The sequence below is a fragment of the Ovis canadensis genome, chromosome 23 (assembly GCF_042477335.2).
Source record: "Ovis canadensis isolate MfBH-ARS-UI-01 breed Bighorn chromosome 23, ARS-UI_OviCan_v2, whole genome shotgun sequence".
Classification (NCBI taxonomy): domain Eukaryota; kingdom Metazoa; phylum Chordata; class Mammalia; order Artiodactyla; family Bovidae; genus Ovis; species Ovis canadensis.
In genome coordinates, this window is record NC_091267.1 from 44,032,570 (window position 1) to 44,056,737 (window position 24,168).

Below are 24,168 nucleotides of genomic sequence, written 5' to 3' on the forward strand. Positions count from 1 at the left end.
AATACTTCTCTGAATAGAAGATTCTAAAGAATCAACTAAATATCATTAAAACTAATAAAGAACTCATTAAAGCATCCATATTCAAGGTCCCAATATACTGCAGTTAATAGTTTACTACTAAAGCCAATCATAAAATGTAATGGAAAAATATACCACTTACAGTAGCAACAAAAATTATAACACCCAGGAATAAACTTAAGAAATATGCAAAGTCTGATTAAGAAAACTATAAATCGCTACATGCAAGTTTAAAACAAGAATAAATGAAGGGACATTCGTGTTCTTGGATGAGAAGCCTCAATATTGCTGAGATGTCAGCTATGCTCAGACTATCTTATACATTCAGTGCAAACCCACTTAAGTCATAGATTTTTTTCAATGAAATTTGACCCATTTATAAAATTTGTATAGGAGAAAAAAAAAGGCTTAAGAATAGCTTAAAAAGTGATATTGTACAGCAGAAACCAACACAACATTTTAAAGCAGTTATGCTCCAATTTTAAAAAAAGAATAGCTAAAAAATATTTGGTGGTAATAGAAATGGTGGACAATGGTGGATGTTTCATATCAGACATCACAACATACTACAGTGATACAGTGATAAGAAAGTGTGATCCTAATAGATGCTAAAATACGCATGTAGATCAATGGAAAAAAACAGGATTGGGAGAGAGATGTGTGTGTATATTGGAATTTGATATATCATCAATGTGGTATTTCTAATTGGTGGGAAATGATAAGAATAGTCAGTAATTGGCACTGAGACAGCTGAAACCAAGACCTTTGGAAAAAATGTAAAGCCAGAGCCCTGTCTGTATCATAAGTTAGTAGAAATTCCAGGGATAAACATAAAACGTAAAGCTATAGAAGTATTAGAAGAAAATAAAAAGAAATTCCACAAAAGTATAATTGTTAGGCAGAGAAGACCTACTTGAGCAAAACTTAACTACCCAGAAGGCATCCTTAAAAAAAGAAAAAAACTTGCTGATTTAAAGACACTATATACAAATAAAACACAAGTGTCAGATGAGGAGAAATATTTACAGTGAAAAATTAATATCCATCATAAAAGAGCTCCTAAACATCTACAATATTCTCGCCACGTGATGTGAAGAACTGACTCTATGGAAAAGACCCTGTTGCTAGGAAAGATTGAAGGCAGGAGAAGGGGATGACAGAGGATGGGATGGTTGGATGGCATCACTGACTCAAAAGACATGAGTTTGAGCCAACTCTAGGAGTTGATGATGGACAGGGAGGCCTAGAGTCCTTGGGGTCGCAGAGAGTCAGACACAACTGAGCAAGTGAACTGAACTGAAACATCTACAAGAAACATGGAAACAACCCAATGGAAAACATTTAAAAATATATACAAGTTTCTCAAAAGAATAGAAATTGCCACTAAATGTTTGAAAATATATTCAATCTCTTTAGTATCAAAGAAGCAGAACTTAAATATATATCAGATTGGCCAGTCTGGCAAAACTTTATATCAGGTTGGCAAAAATTTAAAACATTGGTAATACATAGTATTGAGGAACAGTGTGGTTGGGAGTGAAAACTATTAAATACTTTTAGAGGACAATTTAGTGGTAGTTTCAAAATTTTTAAATTATAGCAATTTCATGTCTATTCATTTCTAGAAGTAACATATAAATATTCAGATATATGTACTTGGAATGTTTAACAATTCCATGTCTTTTCATTTATTTCTAGAAATAACATAAATATTCAAAGATACATGTACATAGAACATTTACTATAGTTATATTTGTTATAGCAAAACTGGACACAATTAAAAATGCTTAACAATGGCAGATGGTTACAAAATATTATAGAATATTCATACTATGGATTAGTTGATGTATGGGGAAAAAAGCAAGATTTTATTCAATGAAAATATTAAGTTGTAGAATATGTATAGTATGTTTCTATTCATGTAAAAATTATGCATGCTGCTGCTGCTGCTAAATCGCTTCAGTTGTGTCCGATTCTGTGTGACCCCATAGACAGCAGCCCACCAAGCTCCCCCGTCCCTGGGAGTCTCCAGGCAAGAACACTGGAGTGGGTTGCCATTTCCTTCTCCAATGCATGAAAGTGAAAAGTGAAAGTGAAGTCACTCAGTCGTGTCTGACTCTTAGCGACCCCATGGACTGCAGCCTACCAGGCTCCTCCATCCAAGGGATTTTCCAGGCAAGAGTACTGGAGTGGGTTGCCATTTCCTCCTCAGGGGATCTTTCTGATCCAGGGATCAAACCCGGATCTCTTTCATCTCCTGCACTGGTAGGTGGGTTCTTTACCACTGCACCAAGAGAAGAATAGATCTTAAAATTAACAGGGATCTGAAGGGCCTCTCATCCACCCTCTCCTTCAGGACTTTGAACAGTGGGGACTGTGCCGGGCATGATTAGCCATATGGAAAAGAGTATAGAAGAGTCGTGTCATGTACACATGTCGCTTCCATGAGAACAATATACACTTGGCAGAAAACTAAGAGTAATAACTGCAGTGAGCGTGTGGAGCTCCCTGCAGCCCTGGAATGAGTTGGAGGAATTCTCCTGGCCCTGCTGCTCCCCAGTCAGTGGCAGTTCCTGGGAATCTTCCAGATCCGGCCTCTCTTGGTGTTGAGCCCAGTTCCAGCGTTTACAGATGTGGGAAGTTGGTTTGTGCAACGTGGCTCCTAAGTGAAAGTTGGCAGCTTTATCAGTGATGGTCTTTTCCAACTCGGAAAGGAAACTGTCTTGCCGGTCTGTAATATGGCGCCTTACTAGGCGGTTTTCAAGGGTGCTCTTCACTGTATGCATGCTTCTCTCCGCGTGCCCTTTCCTGCCAGCCCGCGAGTCTTCTTTTTTCTTGGTGGGGGCCGGGGGATAGTTGGCCATGAGTCATGCAGGATCTTACCTCCCCAACCAGAAATTGAACCCACAGCCCCTGCATTGGAATGTGAAGTCTTAACCACTGGACCACCAGGGAGGTCTCCAGAGGGCAAGTCTTCTGTCTCCAGCCCTCAGCCTAGAGCTAGGGACACACCTGCTCAGCCAAGCAGAGCCAGCCAGTAGATGGTAGACAGCAGGCCTCATGTTTCCGGGCCCACCGGCTGCAGAGTTGAGCATCTCCACCCGCTTCCCACACCAGCTGCCATGGAAGAAGGTGAAAGAAAGAGGAAGAAAGTGAGGGCTGCTGCTAGAAAGCAGGCAGAGGCCCCCCGTGGAGATGCACAGACGTAAAGGGAGGAGTGGGGGAGGGGAGAGGCGGCTGCGCGAGGGCGGGGGGCTTTGGGGGGGACCCCAGCCTCCCTGCAGACCCAGAGCCCCAGGTGGCAGGCATTAGGGCTGGTAGAGCAAGTCGGGCCAGTAGAGAAAGGACGCCAAGTGTGATACCCGGGCAGCCACCGGACCAAAGGTGCTTACCCTCTGATGTTTTCCTAGAAGGAAGGCACTGGGACTTGGGAAGGGGGTAGAGGAGAAATGTCACCTTTATTTCTCTTTTTCAGAACCTTTACCTAGATCGTTCATGGCCTCTTTAACCTGAGCTGCCCACCCAGGAGCTGGCCAGGCCCGCCTCCTCATCCCCACTACCAAACCAGCTCCTCTTCCTTTGTGTCCTATCTCAGGAAAATGCCAGAATCTGCCTTTCTGCTCCAGTCCCGCCCCTCCCACATCCATCCATCCGTCAGCCCATAGAATGCTCCAGATACTTCAGGAATCAATCCACACCTCTTATCCCCGCTCCCTGGTCCAAGGTCCGGCAGCTCAGATGACTCATCACTGGTCTCCTCTCTTCTACCCTTACTCCTTCTCCTCCACTCTCCATGTTGAAACCAGGAGACACTTCTTTTCATTAAACTTTCTGGGATCATTGTAGATCCTCATGAAGTTGTCAGAAACAGTAGAGGAATCCCAGTTCCCCCTGGTGTAACTTCTTGCTGAATCTTACCGCAGCCTCGCAGCGGGATGTCAACCCTGATGCGGTCAAGGTCAAAACACTTCCATCATGGCCAGGTCCCCTCCTGTTGCCCTTCTGATGGCCATGCCTTTGTCCCTGTTCCCTCCCTATATCTCCCACCCCACCTCTCACCTAGGGACACTTATAAAAAACAAACTGCATTGTGACTTGCTCCTGCTTCAGACTCACTCTGCAGGGGCTTCCCATTCATTGTTCATGGAGCAAAGCAGCGCAGCCCTGTCAGAGACCCCCCGAGACCCCTGCCCATTTGGCTCTTACACCTGTGCCCCACCATCTTCTTGTCCCCCTTCAGAGCAGACTGCTCCATCTGTCTGATGCTCTTTCCCTGACCTTGATTTATCACTTCTGGTTGTTTAGACCCTAAGTCCTGTCCGACTTTTTTGCGACTCCATGGACAGCAGCCCGCTAGGCTCCTCTGTCCATGAGATTTCCCAGGCAAGAATACTGGAGTGGGTTGACATTTCCTTCTCCAGGGGATTTTCCCGATCCAGGGATCAAACCCACATCTCTTGCTTGGCAGGTGGACTCTTTATCACTGAACCACCTAGGAAGCCCTATTTATCACTTGCTGCTGCTGCTGCTGAGTCACTTCAGTCGTGTCCAACTCTGTGCGACCCCATAGATGGCAGCCCACCAGGCTCCTCCGTCCCTGGGATTCTCCAGGCAAGAACACTGGAGTGGGTTGCCATTTCCTTCTGCAATGCATGAAAGTGAAGTCTCTCAGTCGTGTCCGACTCTTAGCGACCCTGTGGACTGCAGCCTACCAGGCTCCTCTGTCCATGGGATTTTCCAGGCAAGAGGACTGGAGTGGGGTGCCATCGCCTTCTCTGAGCCCCTACTCATCCGCAATTAGTGAATCTAGTGCAGGGATCATCATATTCATCACTAAGCCATCCTGTGCCTAGTCTAGCTTAGATTTGCCTGTATCCCCGATTTTCCATGGTCACACACAGTGTATTTGTAATTATTTTTCTCTCTTGTTTATCACTATGTACCCAGCTACATGGGCTTCCCAGGTGGTGGTGCTGCTGCTGCTAAGTCGCTTCAGTCGTGTCCGACTCTGTGACCCCATAGACGGCAGCCCACCAGGCTCCCCCGTCCCTGGGATTCTCCAGGCGAGAACACTGGAGTGGGTTGCCATTGCCTTCTCCAGGTGGTGCTAGTGGTAGAGAACTTACCTGCCAATGCAGGAGACTTAAGAGATATGAGTGCTCTGACAGTCACCTTGTGACCCTGAGGTGACAAGCATGAGGCCAGAACGTCAACACTGAAGATGACGAAACAGAAAGACAGCGTCCTGTCCCTGATAACATCACTGGGCAGATACCACTGCCAACAGCCAGGGACCTCTGACTTCTCAGTGAGAAAAACAAGTCTCCCTTAGTTTAAGGTGCCGTTGACTGGCTATTTCGACGCTTGTGGCTGATGTTTAATATCACAGTTGTGTGCACACGCGTGTGCTTAGTGACTTCAGTCGTGTTCGACTCTTTGTGACCCAATGGGCTGCAGCCTACCAGGCTCCTCTGTCCATGGGATTTCCCAGGCAAGCCAGTGTGCCTCAGGTTGGCTAGGCCCTCATGCCACAACTGCCGAGCCCAGTCACCTCACCCAGAGATCCTGTGTGCTGCAGCTAAGACCCAATACAGCCAAAAATAAAATAAATAAAAATATTTTAAAACCTTATAGGACTAAATGGAAAATATAAAGCCTGTACGTATGTAACATCATCCTAAGCTACTTGTGTGGCTAATATATTAATTTATAATTTCCATTATTAAAAGAGATACAGATGCCAGGGAACATAAAGCAATTTATGGTGAATCACAGTGAGAACCTGGTAATAGCCATGAGTTTCTAGTTGCATTCTGTTCCAAAAACAGAAGAGCTAGGCATTTTAAACACATTTAAATGTCGCAGGCATTATTTTTTCCTCCAAGAACATTCAAGTTAGACCTTCAGAAAGACTGCATGGGAGTTAAGCTGTGACCTATTCCAGACAGTTCCTTGAGGACTCAACCTGTCACCTCCCTGGTGAGGATGGGATGGGTGCTTCTTTGCACCGTGGTGCTCCCTTGGGATTCTAGAGCCCTGGAATACCTGTCGTTCATCAAGGCTAAGCACAGAACACACCCTTTAATTGCCTATGGATTCAACTGTAGCCCACGCTTGGGGGAAGACAAAAAGTACTTCAGATGAACCTCACGTGTCCCAGAGTTCTGAAATGTTTCCCGCGGAACCTCTGGGTGACAGGCTGTAAAATACAGGGAGTCGGGAACCTGGTGGAGCAGAAGGAGAACGGGAGCTGTACTGGCTGATGATGGGAGCGCGTGTACGGCAGATCGTGTGAATCACAAGCGTGGGCACACGCAGACGGCTCATCCTGCCCCTTCCTGAGCAGTACCATAGTGCTTTCTTCCTCGGCAGAGTTTATTTCCTGACCTTGGGAAAGGGACACAGCATCCATCTCTCTTCCTGGTTTTGCAGGGAACACATTCCTTGATTACCTGCCCCCCTACCACCCCCCCACCCCACCACCCCACCCCATCTCCAGCTGTTTGATGCTGGCTTGAGCACATTCCTGTGATCTCGAAATCACAGCATCCTCAGCCCCTGAAAATCTCATTCTGCAAATGTGCTGTCTGAGCCAGATACCCATTTAACAATTTAGATAATTTCATACTTCAGAACACCGCTTAAGTGGCAGCTGCTTGTGCCTTGCTCCCACTGAAAGATGTTGGAATCTCTTCTCTAGATAAGTGATTGTACAACTCTCTGCTGGGTTTTATTGTGAAGACTGTCCGTCTTCCCTTCATTTCCCGCCCCCCACCTCCATTACACTGACTCATTCATCGTTGTTGTCTTTTCTGCTCACACCCATGCATGCCTAGGCGTGTGTGGGCACACACGTGCGTGTACACGCATGCGTGCATGTACATAAGCACACGTTTGTGATTCCCACTTCATCAGGAGTCCAGAGCTCTAGTTCCTTTTTTTAATGGAGAACCACAAAATTATCCCTCTCTAGGCTTCTATTTTGAACATCTTTGGTAAGTGTCCGCCATGTTGCTGACATCTCTTTTGGTATCTGATGAATGTCTAGCCTTCCTTAGATAAAGAAAAATTTGCCAGCTTAAGTAAAGAAAAATTTGCCAGCTTAAATCCCCAACTTACCTCTTCCTGGCTTAAGTTCAAAAGTCTATTAGTTATTTCTAATAGCTATTTAATATTGTAGAAAAAGCATATGTACATTGTAGACAATTTCAAAATATAGATAAGCAAAAAAAAAAGTTTTAACAGTATATCCCACTCAGAGATTGCTGATGTTATTGATAAAACCTGAGTGCATAGACTTCTGGGTCTTTTTCTATGCTTATTTCAGATAATATCTCTATCTTTCCATTTTAGTAAATTTTATTTCCTCTAATTATGCAACCGTATTCACATTTCCATGGTTGACCCCAAAAATGTCCTTTCTATTTGGTTTTCCTGAGTTGATATCTCATCCAAGACTTCACTGAATCTAGTTATGTCCATACCTTTTTATTATCTCATATAAAACCATTTTGGGGGCTTCCCTGGTGGCTCAGCAGTAAAGAATCCACCTCCCAAGCAGGAGACATGGATTCAATCCCTAGGTCAGGAAGATCCCCTCAGGAGGAAATGGCAACCCATTCCAGTATTCTTGCCTGGAGAATCCCATGGACAGAGGAGCCCGGTGGGCTACAGTCTACGGGTTGCAAAGAGTTGGACGCAACTACGCGATTGAGCATGCACGCACATAGTTGCGTTTTTATATGATGCTGACTTGCTAAAGAGACTGGCCAGTTGCCCTATGGAATGTCCCACCATCTGAATTTGCCTGGTTGCCTGATTATGGGAGCTCATTACTCTAGCTTCTCATTTACTGCAACGTGTATCTGAAGATTTGATAGGTTTAAGTGTACACTTTAGGCTTCCTTTTGGAAAGTTAGAGAGTTGAGAGTGGAGATAGTGGCAGGGAGAGAAGGGACTTCGCCACCGCCTGTGTTTCCTTTACTGGCCATCATTTAAATCATAGGCTGGGCATTCTTGCCCCAGGAAAACAAGAGTGGTCAGGAGGAGCCGGAAGCCAATGGCACTGAACAGGGAGGAAACCTCCTGGCAAGAAGTCCCAAGTAGCAAGGGAAATGCAGTAAGTAGACCAGTCCTTCCAGGCTTTGAGGAAAAGAAAGGCGTATGGGGGTGGGGACGGGAATAGGCAAGGCACAGAGGGGTTTTAGGGCAGTGAAACTGCCTTGTATGATATTATAATGGTGGATACATGTCATCAGACATTTGTTTAAACTAACACAATGGCAAACAGCAAGAGTGAACCCTAATGAGGACTTTGAGTGGGTATGTGGGTCAGTGTAGGTCCATAGATTGTGACACATGGTCCCCTCATGAGGGGACATCCCTCGATGTCGAAGTTGGGGGAGGCTGTTCATGTGTAGGGTTAAGGGGACATGTGGGAAATCTCTATACTTTGTGCTCTATTTTGCCCTGAACAAAACTGCTCTAAAAAATCAACATGGGGAGGAAGGGAGGGAGGGTTGCAGAGCCAGGGAAATTAAGAATTTTAGAAGTCCCAAACCTCCAACACTGAAAAAACTGTGGTGGCCCACGCTCTCAAAAAAAATTTTTTTAAGGAAAGTTTTATGGGGATCTGTTTTTTGTTTATGATAACTACTGCATGAATGCTCTTGATGAAATGTAATATAAAAAATACTTTCATTTCCCCTCATTTTCTTGGCACCTCCTCTCGGCAAGTGCCCTGATACATACATGCCCTGCCATCTTGGGAAGCAAGCCGAGGGATCCCATGGCCCAGGAGCAGGATCCCATGTCCCGAGCGTGGGTAGGAGGAGGGCTTCTAGATCTCTGTGGGGGGAGCTGGGTGCATTTCCCACCAAAAAGCCTTTGCAATGCCCACAGTGCCTAGCTTGGCAGCTTCACATAGACAAGTCTTAAAATGCATGAATGAGTGGCTGAGTTGCCTTTTGAGTGGAAGGACCCATAAAACTTCAGGTACCTTAGGAGTGAAATAAGCCTTTGAACTTTTTTGTGGAACTGGAAGCTGCGTGTTGAGGCTGAGTAATGGCCCCCAAAGGCGTCTGCATTCTAATCCCCAGAACCTGTGAGTGTCACCTTACCTGCCATAAAGAGACCATGCAGATGTGATTAAGTTTAAGAGCCAGTGAGCTGGGGAGATTATCCATGATAATCCAGGCGGGCCCAGTGGAACCACAGGAGTTTTCAGAAGTGAAAGAGGAAGGCAGGAGGTCAGAGTCAGAGAAGATGTGAGGAAGGAAGTGGTGTGATGGCTGGACAGGAGCCAGGGGGACAGGGCTGCCTCTGGAAGCTGGAAAATATTTTCCCCTCGCCTCCGGAAGGAAAGTGGCCCTGCCAACACCCCGACTTTAGCCCCAGGAGACCCATTTCAGATTTGTGACCTCCAGAACTCTTAAGAGAATAAATCTGCTGTTTCCAACCAGCAAATTTGTGGTAATAATCTCTGACGGCAGCAGTAGGAAAGCAGTGCACTGCGTATATCACTTTCCTCCCTGTAGGAAAAATGTCTTCTGAATTCAAATATTTAATCAAGGAATAAACTTTTGAAACATGGTCCATATGCCTCTTAGAGTCTGCTCACATTTACTTTCCTGTTCTGTGTACGTCTCTCCGGGGGTCTCAGGGAAGCTCAGTGGAGTCACCTGTAAAATGAGATCTTGATCTTTCTGCTTCTCAAAACTATTGCAAATCTCAGAAAATTTTTTTAATTTAAAAAATGTGTGTTCTAGGACTTTAAAATTATTTCAGCATGAAAAGGTCTGTGAATAACCTCTCTTTTACTGAGAGATATGAGAAATACTGAGAGGCTGAGAGATATGGTTGATGCTGTCTTAATGAGAAAAGGTAACATCGGCCTGGGAGTGGAGAAGGTGATGGCATCTAGAACATTTTGGACTCACTTTGCTGAAAGCAGAGGCGATGCTTTGGATTCGCTTCCTTCATAAGAAGAACTGGGGCCAAACCTGCTGTGGTTCCGTAAACACCTCACCTGCCCATCTCCAGGAGGCTGAGTCGTCCAGAGTTTGCAAGAGTTGACAAAAGGAAGGCAGACATCATCAGATAGGAACTGAGACTTCAGGGAAAATGACTTCAAAAGAGACTGAGAGACCAAAGAGATAACCACAAGGCCAGAAAGCCTAAAAGGAAACAGGATAATCTCTAAAAAATGTGAAATTGAGACAGTATAATTGTGTGATTGCTATTGAGGAAAGACAGGAGAGTGGCGGTGGAGGCGGGCTGTTTTGCAGGGAGTTCTCTGATGAGATGGGAGGCAGTGTTAGGAAGCAAAGAGAAGTGAAAGTCACTCAGTTGTGTCCGACTCTTTGCAACCCCATGGACTGTAGCGTTCATGGAATTCTCCAGGCCAGAATACTGGAATGGGTAGCCTTTCCCTTCTCCAGGGGATCTTTCGAACCCAGGTCTCCTGCATTGCAGGCAGATTCTTTACCAGCTGAGCCACAAGGGAAACCCAGGAAGCAGAAGACTGATACAAAGGAGCCTGCCTAGAAAAAGATGGCAAGCATGAGCTTAGCCATGCAGGAGATGGTGACAACAGAAGCGACCTTTTTGGTTCTAGGGCTGACGGAGGACCATACTGGGAGGCAAGCTGGCATGGGGAGCTGATAGCTGCACCAAGTGCATGTGCTCAGCCCTTCTCCAGCCTTCGCTCCCCCAGCGCGAAAGGTGGCTCCGCCCTGCAGATCAGCGGAAAAGGAGGAAATGGGGCCGAGGTAGTCAAGAGAGACTAAAAGAACAGCAGGCGGCTTGAGGTGGTTCAAGGCTAGGTCCATGAGATGACGTCCCGTCTGCCGGTTGACCTTCAGAAGAACCCTTTTAATCCTTCACTTGAATGACCCCTAGCAGGATCCTTGAGACATCACTGAGCAGGGCCAAAATCCTGATAAGCGCCAGTGTTTCCCTAATTTTCCCAGAGCAGATAATGATAACTGTGAGCAATGGCACCCCACTCCAGTACTCGTGCCTGGAAAATCCCATGGATGGAGAAGCCTGGTAAGCTGCAGTCCATGGGGTCGCTACAAGTCGGACACAACTGAGCGACTTCACTTTCTCTTTTCACTTTCATGCATTGGAGCAGGAAATTGCAACCCACTCCAGCATTCTTGCCTGGAGAATCCCAGGGACAAGGAAGCCTAGTGGGCTGCCGTCTATGGGGTCGCGCAGAATTGGACACGACTGAAGCAACTCAGCAGCAGTGAGCAACTTAGGTAGAAAGGGGCTGTCAGTCGTTGGGCAGATTTCAGAATGGATTACTACACACCTGGCTTGTGAATTCAGAGATAAAAAAAGAGGCGGTCCAAGTCAGTGTAGGGGACTTGTAACCCAAGCCCTTTAGTCTCATTACTTTAGGGTTATGGTAGACAAACTTGCAGGTCTGGGCTTTGTCATGGAGACAGACTCATAGTTTAGCAGGGTCAGAAGCAACTTGAATGCAATTGATCCCCCTCAATTGACAGATAAGTAGCCTGGAGCCCTAAACAGTTACAGGGAGTCTCTGGCAATATGGCAGCTTGGAGCCCCTTGCACACCTCCAGCCTTCCCCACGAAGTCCCACCCAAATGCACAGTATTTCCAAAAGGTGTCTAACAGATGTCACAGTTATGAGCTGGATTATAGGTTGTATAACCACTTGGCATTCTGAATCTAGAGACTAAATTTATGACCCAAGAGTCAGCTTGAACAAAGGCCTGTAGGTAGCCCTGTCCTCTCTGTGCTTTAAAAAATGATTCACACATAGAAACAAAACACCCAGTTCAAAATGACACCAAAAAATGAGAGGGAAACCAAGAACGTTGGGTAAAAGAATCTGAATTTTCTCGTTACACTGGAACAAGTCCAGAATCTCCAGTATGTAATTTAAAGAGGGATAAGTAATAGAGGATTTAAAATTGTTCACAAATGCTGAATGAGGGAGATGTAGCTGTGCAAAAAAAGGTGTAGGAATTTCACTCTGAGGAAATGTGAATAGAGTCATGGGACTTTGGGGCTTCCAGGAAAACTAATAGGACCTTATGCTGTGTGGAGGGCAGAATAAGGCCTCCCAAAGGCATCCGTGGGGACCTCCCAGTGGTCCAGTCTTAACAACTTCGCCTTCCAAAGCAGGGGGTATGGGTTCCATACTGGTTGGGAAGCTAAGATTGGTCAGGAAGCTAAGATTCCACATGCCAAGAAACCAAAACGTAAAAGAGAAGCAGTATTGTAACAAATTCAGTAAAGACTTTTAAAATGGCCCACATCAAAAAAATCTTTTAAAAAGATTAAAAAAAAAAGACATCCATGTCCTCATTCCTGGAAGCTATGAGGATGTCACCTCACATGGTAATAGGTCCTTTGCAGGTGTGATTAGATTAAGGATCTTGAGATGGGAATATTATCTTGGATAATCCAGGTGAAGCCAGCGTACTTAAAGGTCCTTACAAGTGAAAGAAGGAGGTGAAGGGTCAGAGTAAGAGGAGGAGATGGGACAATGGAAGCAGAGGGGGCCGTGGTGCTGGACCGGAAGCCGAGGGTTGCAGGCCACCTCTGGAAGCCGGAAAAGCCAAGGAAATGGATTCTCCCATAGAGCCTCCAGGATAAACACAGCTGTGATGACCCAACTTGGACTTCTGACTTCCGGAACAGGAGAATAAACAAGTGCTGCTTTAAACTACTAAACAGGTGCTAATCGTTACCACAGCAACTGAGAACTAATGCAGACTGAATTCACGGTGGCTTCAGTGTCCAGCCAGGTTGTATGAAAGTTGATGATGTGCTCTTTAGAGCGTGTCTGAAATGTTAGGTTCTGTTCTGGTCTGGGTGTTAGGAAGGCTGTTGGCAAGTTCAAGTGCAAGTGAGCCTTGAACAATGTGAGGATTAGGAGCGCCAACCCTGCATGCAGCTGGCCCCCTCCCTGTGTCTGTAGTTTCGCCTCCACAGATTCAACCAAACCACAGATCATGTAGCATCATGGTACATAGTTAGTGGGAGAATCCCATCTGTAAGTGGGCCCCATGTAGTTCAAAGCTGTATTAAGGGCCAGCTGTAGCTACCAGACGTTGAAGAACTTTGAAGTCCTAACAAATGATTAGGAGCTGAAACAATTGGGTGTTTTCAGCCTGAATAATATTAGGACATAACAGTTATCTTCAAGTGTTTGAAGGGTTAACTTGTCAAAGATTAAGATGGCTGAAACTCCAGAGGGTGGAATTAAGAACAAGTAAGTTGAAGTTAACAGGAAATTCAGGTCATTCTAACGAAGACATTTAAACAATCAGAGCTGCAAACAAAATAAATACTGTGCCTTATTAGGTGATAAGCATCAAACATTCAGTCAGGGGTTGAGTGGTCATAACTCAGTGATGTTAGAAAGGATTCCTGCGCAGGTCAAGGCTGGTCAAGAAGACTGCTGTGAGCACCTTTGGCCTTTCCTGGTGGCTCGGTGGTAAAGAATCCGCCTTCCAGTGCAGGAGATGTGGGTTCGATCCCTGATCCGGGAAGATCCCACTTGCCACAGAGCAACAAGCCCTGTGCACCACAACTGTTGAGTCTGTGCTCTAGAGTCTGGGAACCACAACTACTGAGCCCACACGCAACTGCTGAAGCCTCTGTACCCTAGAGCCCATGCTCTGCAAGAAGAGAAGCCACTGCAACGCGAAGGCCCTGCACCGCAACTAGGGAGTAGGCCCCCCTGCTCGCCGCAACTACAGAAATGCCCACACAGCAGTGAAGACTCACAGCCAAAAATAAATAGAAGTATTTAAAGGAAACAAAGATTTAAAGACTTGATGGCACCCTTTCAGAAGTCCAGATTCTTTCTTGTGTTAAAACTTGTAATTAAATCTCACAGGGAAATAAAAAGCAGTAGCAGAAGTTCTCACTTCTATCGCTTGTGTAACTAACTCTCAATAATGTTCTTAAATTTCCTTGAGAGCCGTCATCTTGATGAGTAAGTAAAGTACTAAGGTTGGTATCTTGCAGTTGGTGGCCTTCAAAGACGGCCAGGGCGTGGTAGTGGAGACGCCGGGTGGACTGGGAGGAACCTGCAGACCCCACTCCTACCCTCAGGCTGGGCTGGGCTGAGGGGCTCGGCTCTGCCCTAAGAGCGGCCACGCCTCAGCTTGGTTCTCAACACCAAACTAAACAGCAGCTCCTGTGAGTCAGGAGGCAGAGCAGGTGAAATGAGATGATGGGAGAAAAGGGTGGCTCCCCTGCAAGGAGCCAGGGCTCCCATAGTGATGGGGTTGCCAGGAGACGACAGTAGAGCAGCAGCCCCTTCTGGTGACCTGCGTCCGCGGTTGCAGTTTCTACGCGGCCCGAGTTCCTCTCTTCCAAAGGCAGTGATCCAGCAGGGAGTCACTTGTTCTTTTCCTGCTCCTCCAAACTGTTTTCTCTGGAAGGCTTGAATAATGTCACCGCTGCTATTTGCAAAAAAGAGCAAAGTGCCAAATAAAGCAGTCCCCTGTGGTTACCCTCCCTCCTGCCCCGTCCCGTCTCGAGGCCTCTGGTGGCACTCAGGCCCTGGGCTCAGGCATTGGCTCTCCATGCAAGGCCCCAGGCACCGCCTGCCAGCTCCAGCCTGTTGGAAGGAAGGCAGCATGCCTGTCAGTGATTAAAATGTTCTCAGCCAGCGTGTCTGGACAAGCATCCATGTATCTTACAGCCAGAGATGATTGTGGCCATAGTTACGTTTAGACATAATATTGACCTGCTTGATAACATTGTTCCTACGCTTCTGCCTCCTGCTCGGCCTCTCTTGTCCTCCCGTTCCATGGCTTGTGTGTATTTTAATAGAGTTTTTAAGACAAGAGGAAAGAAACCACTCCCGAAGACTGGGTGCCTGTGCTTTCAGAAGTAGGTTAGTTTCCTTTCCTGCACTGCTATCTTTTTTCTTTTTTTCAACTTTTTATTTTACTCTGGAGTATAGCCTATTAACAGCACTGTGATAGTTTCAGGTGGACAGCAAAAGGATTCAGCCATACATAGACATGTATCCATTCTTTCCCAAGGGCTTCCCAGGTGGCCTTAGTGGTAAAGAATCCACCCGCCAGTGTAGGAGACTGAAGAGACTCAGGTTCGATCGCTGGGTCAGGAAGATCCCCTGGAGAAGGGAATGGCAACCCACTCCAGTATTCTTGCCTGGTGAATCCCATAGAGAAGAGCCTGGTGGGCTACAGTCCACGGGGTTGCAAAGAGTTGGACATGACTGAGCATGCACATTCTCCCCTAAACACTCCTCCCATCCAGGCTGCAATATAACATTAAGCAGAGTTCCTGTGGTATACAGTTGGTCCTTGTTATTCATCTATTTTAAATATAGCAGTGTGTACGTGTCCATCCCAAACTCCCTAACTATCCCTGCGCCCCATTCTTCCCCCCAGCAGCTGTAAGTTCGTTCTCTTAAGTCTGTGAGTCTGTTTCTGTTTTGTAAATGAGTTCATTTGTACCATTTCTTTTTTAGATTTCCTCATATAAGGGATGTCAGTTGATATTTCCCCTCTGTCTGACTTAACTTCCCTCAGTATGACAATCTCTGGGTCTCTCCGCGTGGCTGCAGATGGCACTAGTCCATGCTTTTTAATGGCTGAGTAATGTTCCATTGAATGTATGTGCTACAGCTTCTTTATCCATTCCTCTGTCGATGGACATTGAGGTCGCTTCCATGTCTCGGCTGCTGTAAACAGTGCTGCAGGGAACACTGGGGCCTGCACCGCCGTCTTGCAGGAGCCCAGGCCGGAGGTTGTCTGCCTCTCTCGCTTTGTGATGGGGGCACGGAGAGCTGGCCCCATCGTCCACCAGCCTCTCTCAAACCCTCGCCCATCCATAAGTAGAAGCAGGCGCCCATTCCCTAGCTCTCCACCCCTGCTTGTGCTGTGGCCCTGCCCTCCCCCTCCTCGAGAAGTTCTAGAGCTGCCACTGCGGGTGACGAGGAGCGTAGACTCAGGGTGAACAGGGCACAGCTATGCCTCTGTCCCCCCAACGCATATGCACGCCCCATCCAGAGGCTATAACGTGGGGTCTCAACAACACAAACTCGAAATGCTCAAAGGCATTTTCCTACAAAAAGACAAAAGTCTTGGTGAATCCTTTCACACACTAGTTTTCTCGCCAGCAAAATGGGAATAAAAATGATTCCCAAATCACTGGGTAGCTATGGGGATGGTAGGACTTAATTCATGGGAAGTGTCCCACCTAACCCGTGTTACCCTTGTGTGCTAAGTCACTCGGTCATGTCCAGCTCTTTGCAACCCATGGACTGTGGCCCACCAGGCTCCTCTGTCCATGGGATTCTCCTGTCATGATTACTGGAGTGGGTTGCTATTCCCTTCTCCAGGGAATCTTCCCAACACAGGGATCGAACCCTCGTCTCTTATGTCTCCTGCATTGGCAGGCGGGTTCTCTACCACTAGTGCCACCTGGGAAGCCCAGTTATTACTCTTAACTCCTGTTATCATCACTGAATTAATGAGTGAATGCAAATTGTCTCTACAAATAAAAAATGTACACCCGGATTTGAATATCAAAATAACGGAGCTAAGAAATTCACCCCCCTATGTGTGGACATACTCAGTACCTTATGTTGGCATTTTTAAGTATGAGCTACCTTTTTTTTTCCTTTTAAGGACTACACTTTGTTATATGAAGAGGCAAAATATTTCCAGCTCCAGCCCATGCTGTTGGAGATGGAAAGATGGAAGCAGGACCGAGAAAGTGGCCGCTTGTCAAGGCCCTGCGAGTGCCTCGTGGTGCGCGTGGCCCCAGACCTCGGAGAGAGGATCACGCTCAGCGGAGACAAGTCCTTGATAGAAGAAGTGTTCCCGGAGATCGGCGACGTGATGTGCAACTCCGTCAACGCGGGCTGGAATCACGACTCAACGCACGTCATCAGGTTTCCGCTGAATGGCTACTGTCACCTCAACTCAGTCCAGGTACCGCGTCATCACGCGCCATGTGGCTGCCAGGGTCCCTCTCGGTGCTGGTTACTCACCCTTGTCTTCATGGCGTGCGTTTCCTCCAAGGTGCTGGAGACCCCTCACGTGGTAACACTTCTGCCGGGCCGGTGAACTCTTCACCCCTCTACAGCAGGGGTCCCCAGCCTCCAGGATCTGAGGTGGAGCAGATGTGAGAATAGGAGGAAAAAAGTGCCCAGTGAATGTAATGTGCTTGAATCCTCCTGAAACCGTCTGCTCCCCCGGTGAGGGGAAACCTCTCTTCCACAAAAACAGTCCGTGGTGCCGAAAAGGTCAGGGACTGCTGCTCTGTGGCCTTCATTCAGTCATGCCACAAACATTTACTGAGCGCCTGCTGTGTGCCGGGTGCTGGTATGAACACTGGAGATACAGAGGGAAGGAAACAGGCCACAGCTGTCTTTTCATGATGGCCGGGCAAACAGTCACCCTCCTAAGTGTTGAGCAGGTAGTGAGAAGAGGATGCTGGGTCTGAGTATCCTGGAGGGGTGGGGGGCATCTAGTCCTGAGGCTCCCCAGGTAGGGGCACGTGCTTGATGTATTGAGGAACATCGGGATAACCAGTGAGGCTTGAAGGCAGTGAAGGTGGGGTGGGGAGTGCCGAGACCCCCAGTGCAGACCATGGAGGGCCTCACAGAGGGTAGGAAGCACTCTGGGATTCTTTGTGTTGGTTTTTTGGGGGCTTGATTCCCTCGCTTGTGTGAATCAAATGGAAAGTCGTTTGAGGATTTGAGCAAGTCGACATGTTGTAACTTGTATTTGAAAATGAATACTCCAGCGGCAGGTAGAAACCAGGGTGAGCAGGGGAACCAGTTAGAAAGTGGGTCCAAGCAATAACTGAGAAGTGTCCGACTCTGAATATCTTTTTTTTTCAGCTGTGCCATGCAGGTGTTCCAACGCGTGTTCCCAAACTAGTCCACTCTTTAGCAAAATCAAGCAGGCACACACTTGCCATCCCACATACATGTTCACAAGTTCCATTATAGCTTGATGAACAGAATACTGAATGATGTCTTAAAATGGTTGTGTGGGAGGGCTTCCCTGGTGGTCCAGCATTTAGGAATTTGCCTTGCAGTGTGGGGAACTCAGGTTCAGTCTCTGGTCAGGAAACGAAGATCCCACGTGTGGCAGGGCAACTAAGACGAGATGCAGCCGAATCAGTAAGTAAATCTTTTTTAAAAAATTGTCCCATGGCCTTGAACAGATTTCAGCTTCTGTTTTCATTTTTATTTTTAAGATGTTTTTGGCCTTGCTGCAGGCTTGTGGGATCTCTGTGTCCCCACCTGGGACTTCCCCATTCAGTGGACGCACAGAGTCTTAACCACTGGACTGACACGGAATTCCCACAGTAATTTTTGTTTGTTTGTTTGTTTGTTTGTTTTGTTTGAGGGGCAATCCTCCCACTGCTTAGGGGAATCTTAGTTCCCTGACTAGGACTTGAACCCAAGCCCTCAGCACTGAGAGAGTGCAGTCCTGACCACTGGACCACCCTGAATATCTTGAACGTAGAGCTGGCAAGGTTTTCTGATAATGGCTTCGAGCTACAGGCTAGAAGCCAAGGATGACTATGATTTTTGATGGAGAAAGGGGATGAATGGAATTAGCATCTTTTGAGGTAGAGATGTTTATGGGAGGAGAAGACGACTTAAGGGCAGAATTCGGAAGTTGGGTTTACACAGTGTGAGGGGCCATGTGCCTGAGACACTGGTGGGTGTGATCACTGTCGTAACTGATGTGTGCCAGCCCTGGGCTAAGTGCTCTGTCTTTTTACACCAACCCTAACAGGTTGGCACTATTAATTCTGTGTCTTGCTGATGAGAAAACAAAGCACACCTAGGTCTTGACTCCAGGTCTGTGTAACTCAGTGGAAATCCATGGGGTGACTTCATTGGAGTGGACCCATGACTTTATTCTGTATTGAGCCAACAAAAACTACCCCCAGACTCCAAGACTAGAAGTACCCAATACCATTCTGCCTCTTGAGGATGGTTTCCCAGCTGTTGATAGTTTTTGAATTTTGTGAATAGATGGCCGAGAGCAGAGCAGCAGGAGACTGCTGACCCTGAGCGCTGGGCGTGCAGGAGGAAGGTACACACCCCAGATGCAGCCCTGGGCTGCACAGGTGCAGAGGCGCAGCTGAGCTGCCCGGTGCCGCTCCTGAGTGGGGCCTCCAGAGCCTGAAATCTCTCCCACCCGTGCCCTGCCCCCGGCCCTCTCTAGGCAGCATTTCATCACTTCTCCAGGGCCCCGCCCCAGAATAACTATCAGACATTCACAAGCTTGACATGTTGCCCCGTCATTCGAGTCTGATCAGAGGTGGGTTTTTATCTGTGTTAACGTCATCATACGACATGGCCATACTAGCTCCTGCCCCATCTAGAGGACAGGCCCAGTCCTCTAGGTGCCCAGAGGCTTCGGGCTAAGGCACAGGAGCAATGTATCTACTGGAGCGATTTCAATATTCCCAAATGATCACTGACTTTAAGGAATTTTGCTGTTAACAAGTTGATACTTAAAGAAGAATGGCCAAGAAGCATAAGCTGTCTGCATTACATGGGAATAAGTTTTACCACCTCCAAGGTAACCTTGGATTGATCATATTGCATAATTATCATATTATGCATATTAGATCCTCTGGGGAGGCAGCTTAGGAATCTCCTTATAAGAGCAATCCAACAACCTAACAACACTGAGAGACAAATGATATCCGAGATAAGTTCTTTATTGCTCAACTTCCTCTACCTTCCTAATTCCTCTCCTTATCAAGATGAATCCTTTCCAGGGCGGTGATTTGGCCGAGCAAACTAGTGTGTTTCTTGCTGACAAGCTACATTCCTGCTTTTACTGGGGAGATCTTAGAGTGAGCTGTTCTTCACCTTTTTATTCACCTGCCACCAAAACACATCTTCATGTGCTTACTTGTAAACTTAGAGATTGTTTTCTTTATTGTGTCCTTTTGCTGCCTGGTAGGCATATGCATTGTAAATTTATGTACAGAAGTAGATGCTGCAGGGAAGAGTGTTCATTTTGTTCTCATAAGGACTTGCTTGGGTTTTTTTTAATTTGCCAGCATTTGAAGTTTTAATTTTTAGAAAGTATATTCTTGCTTTCCAAACATATCTAATTAGCTGTTTTGCAAAATAGCAGATTATATTCCATGTAAAAGTAGGCACCCCAAAAAGTAATAGTTAAAAAAAAGACGTAGTAAGGGATCCATGGTATATCACATTTTGAAAGTTATTTGATAGTATTTCACTTAACTCCAAAAAAAAAAAAAATTTGAGCCAAGCATTTTTTTAAAGTTATGATTGAATCATCTTGCCTTTAGAGTGGTATAGAAATAATTTAACTATATCCAGAATTCTGGCAGGGAACATTTGCAAGTCTAATATTTGTTAGATTCCCAAAGAAGCATACTGCTGTAGATCAGTTTCCTGCATTTTTGTGTATGTAAGAGTTGCAAGAACTCTTCCCTGCATTCAAGAGTGTCAGACAAGTAATGACAAACCCAGGGATCTTTCTGGCATTAGGTATTTGGTTTCAAAATCAGATTCCATTATAAATACCTATTGACTATATGAGAAATTTTTAGGTGTTTTCTAATGTAGGACATATATAAAGAACCATCACATTTATTCTTGCCTCTCTGGATACACACTAGGCAATAAATCTGTTTCAAATGCCACAACTTGAAAAGCTGTAGATAAACCTTGACTGTCTTTAATAGTCCATTTCTTCTGCTGTTGAAATTGTATCGGTCGTCCAGGCTGAAATATATAAACTCAGTGTCAGGCAGTTAGAACAGTAGCTGAATCAAGAGTGGATGAGTTGAGGCTGAATCACTGATGAAGTACATTCAGATAATATCACTGTCTCTCCATAGTCTTTATCATCTCATCGAACATGTTAGTGGTAAATGAGCTTTGAAATGTGAACTCTCTTTCTGCAGACAAGATGGCATTGCAAAAAACATGGGATTTCAGGCCAAAGAGACCTGAGATGGAAACCCAGTTCCATCACTTACTAGGTGTAAGCCTCAGTTTTCTCATCTGTCAAGTGGACCAACTCCACCCGTTATGCCAGGTGGTTGTAATGAGTGAATAACTTGGCACATGTGGAGCTAGCTTATGAAGGCACATTGTAGGTATTAGAAACGTTTGCTCGCTCCCTCCTGCCTTTGAATCCAGAGTCTTGGAAAACAGAAACTCAGAGAGACTCAGGGCTTGGATAAGATGGATTCAAGCTGCACATGTCAAACCATGGGACAGTCTTTGGGCTATTTACGTGGCCAAAGGACCTAACTGGCCCCTAACCAGATGCTTGTCTCGACCCCTCACAGGTCCTCGAGAGGTTGCAGCAAAGAGGATTTGAAGTCGTGGGCTCCTGTGGGGGAGGCGTGGACTCATCTCAGTTCAGCGAATACGTCCTGCGGCGGGAACTGAGGCGGACGCCCCGTGGACCCTCTGTCATCCGGATAAAGCAAGAGCCTCTGGACTAGATGGACATATTTCTTCTGCCAAAAGGAGAAAAACATACACCACAAATAACGCAAACACAAAAAGGGACATTCATGTGCAGTTGGGACAGCAAACCGAATCTTGGACCTAAAGTTGAATAAAAGACACATTTATATCCAGTAGAGACCACACCTGTATTCATATGGGAACAATTGGAATAGTGATATCCTCAAGGTGTAAAAAATATATAAATATATATATATATGTCAAAAGGTAGGAAATGCAAAAAGAAAAAAGGTGGTAGCCACAGTTGGTGCTGTGATGGCCGTGAAGTGTCCTGGGCCTCCCGAGGCCTCTGACCAATAAACAAGCCATGAGCAATGAGGACGAATCTCCCTACGGTTTCCATTGCCAACAGCCATCCATTGTTTCTTTTTCCTTTGTCTTTCTTTTTCCTTTGAAAACAAAAACACCTAGAATCGCATTTCTTTGCATATGGAAGTTTCATGTCTCTCTTTAGATGGGGGACCGAGCAGAACTTAAAAAAAAAAAAAAAAAAAAACTCTCATGAGCACACTGCATTTGAAAGACGTGAGACATGAAATTTTAAATGTAGTTTGTACAGAAGTCACACCTTTTTGTCCGCCTCACCGATGTGAACATTACTTTGTTTTTAAACTGATCAGTTTTGCAAAGGGGCCAGAATTATTCCTTGTTAGAGTTGCTCCAGTTTGAGTCTGCTGCTTTCCTACAATTTTTCAAATTTTATAATGTATTAAATACAATAAACTCTGTTTAAAAAATAAGGTCTGTGTGAGATACACATGTTGGGGTGAGGCTGTAGTCAAATGAAATTTTTCTATTTTAAAATTTTCTGTGTGGAGTGTCAAAAAGAGACCTAAAAGCTGAAGCCAGTGTCGAGATCAAAACCCACTCGAGAATAAGGATGTTGACCCTTGTTCTGAATGGTTCTGTTCCCACTAGTAAGGTTTGGGTCCCATGCTTCTGCATTGGTGAGCAAGATAAACCTTTCTTGTGAGTTTACCAATTCCAGTCAACTCCCAGAGCAAACTGCGCCCAAACATAGCAGCTGACAGCACCGTTTTATTCTCTCTCCAGATTCTGGGCTCCTCTTGTGTGGACTGGCCTGGCCTGGGCTTCTTGGGCTGCACATGATGTCGTCTAGGGGCATGGATAGCTGTGGATGGCACCTTTGGGGCTGCCAATCCCTGCTGGCTGGCCATGGGCCTCCCCGAGTGGCTTGGGCCCCAGCCAGCCTGGGAGCTGGGTTCTAAGAGGAGGGAAGGAAGCCATGGTCCCCTGGAAGGCCAGGCCTGCAGCTGCCTGATGCACTTCTGCAGGGATGTGTTAATTTAGCAGATACGGAGCCAGCCCCGATTCAAGGAAGGGAGGGGAATGAAACCCACCTTTGGTCACTGGGGAGGCGACCAAGAATTTGTAGCCAACCTGAATCTACCATAACACCTGTCCAAAAAAATCCTCAAAGTAGGGCATTAATGGCTTTGGAAGAAGTAGGGAAAATCTCAGGTTCAGAATGATCATTTCTTATCAGCCAGGGAGGTGAGAAACCCGAGATGTTGATACCACTTCGGAATTGAGCCCTCAGCTTTTCCAACGTAGTAGTGATTCTGGAGGCTCCTCTGTCAGCCCTGCCATCACCTCCTCCTCACTTCCTCCTCCTCATTCCAGACCCTCAAAAATAAACCTGGCATGATGGATGATAAGATTGACAGGTAAACTATAATGTGTTTCTGCTGCAGAGATGTTCCTGTGGTGATGGGCTATTTCCATCCTGAACTTTACTTCTTTTTTTAAATTAAAAAGTCTATGCCTGAGGACACTAGTAATGAAAATATCTGTGGCTTCTGAAACTAAAAGTAAGCTGTTAATGGCTCCAATCACCAACCCCCCACCCCACCCCAAAACACAGAGGCAGCCCAAACACGGAATTACTCTAATGACTGCCAGCCAGGCTTTCACATGGTTGTTTCATTTCTCCTTATTTGAGACTAATACACCACTGTCTCAGATGGAGACAGCCAGGGTTGCTCCCACTGGTTGCTTGGTCACCCACGTCTGCTGAAAGGAGAATGAAATTGCTCTATGATTTTTACTGGTAATCCACTCTCCATGGGTAAAATTTCCTAAAAGCAATAAAGCAAAGGCTCCGCTTTGGGACTTTCTGCTGGTTATTGTCATCACTTAACATTTACCCAGCACTCTCTCCGGGCAGTTAGTATTGTCCCAACCAAACCCCGCATGCAATTCTGTGCCCTTTTGTTTTTTTCTGAGCTCTTAGGCCCATTTATACAACTCCAACCCAATTGCACATTTTTTTCTACAGAAACTCTGATCCATTTCAACAGAGGAAACACATCACATGTTATGTTCACAATTTTAGGTCTTACAGTGAAATAGATTCCTGGATACCAAACTACTTCAGCAGAGAGCTGGTCAATCAAAATGTAATGGAGTTACAATCTTATTTTTTCTCTGCATTAATTATACAATATATGTAGTTATCCATATTTCACCTGTTGTCCCAATAAGGATGTTTATGGTGGTGGTGTTTAGTCACTCAGTCGTGTCTGACTCTCTTGCAACCCCTTGGACTGTAGCCTGCCAGGCTCCTCTGTCCATGGGATTTCTCAGACAAGAATACTGGAGTAAGC

At 46.0% G+C, this 24,168-nt stretch overlaps 1 protein-coding gene across 5 annotated transcripts in view; it reads left to right on the top strand.

The window, feature by feature from the left end:
* KCTD1 (potassium channel tetramerization domain containing 1) overlaps nt 1-22,278 on the top strand; it is a 206,396-nt gene extending 184,118 nt beyond the window's left edge. For all 5 annotated transcript variants that reach the window (XR_011252469.1, XM_069569290.1, XM_069569291.1 and 2 more), the window contains 2 exons: nt 16,674-16,979; nt 21,358-22,278. Coding sequence is in view for 4 of the 5 variants with exons in the window: in XM_069569290.1 (XP_069425391.1) it covers nt 16,674-16,979; nt 21,358-21,516 (465 nt within the window). In the remaining variant the exon portion in view is untranslated. The remainder of the gene's footprint in view (nt 1-16,673; nt 16,980-21,357) is intronic.
* The last annotated feature ends 1,890 nt before the right edge of the window (nt 22,279-24,168 follow it).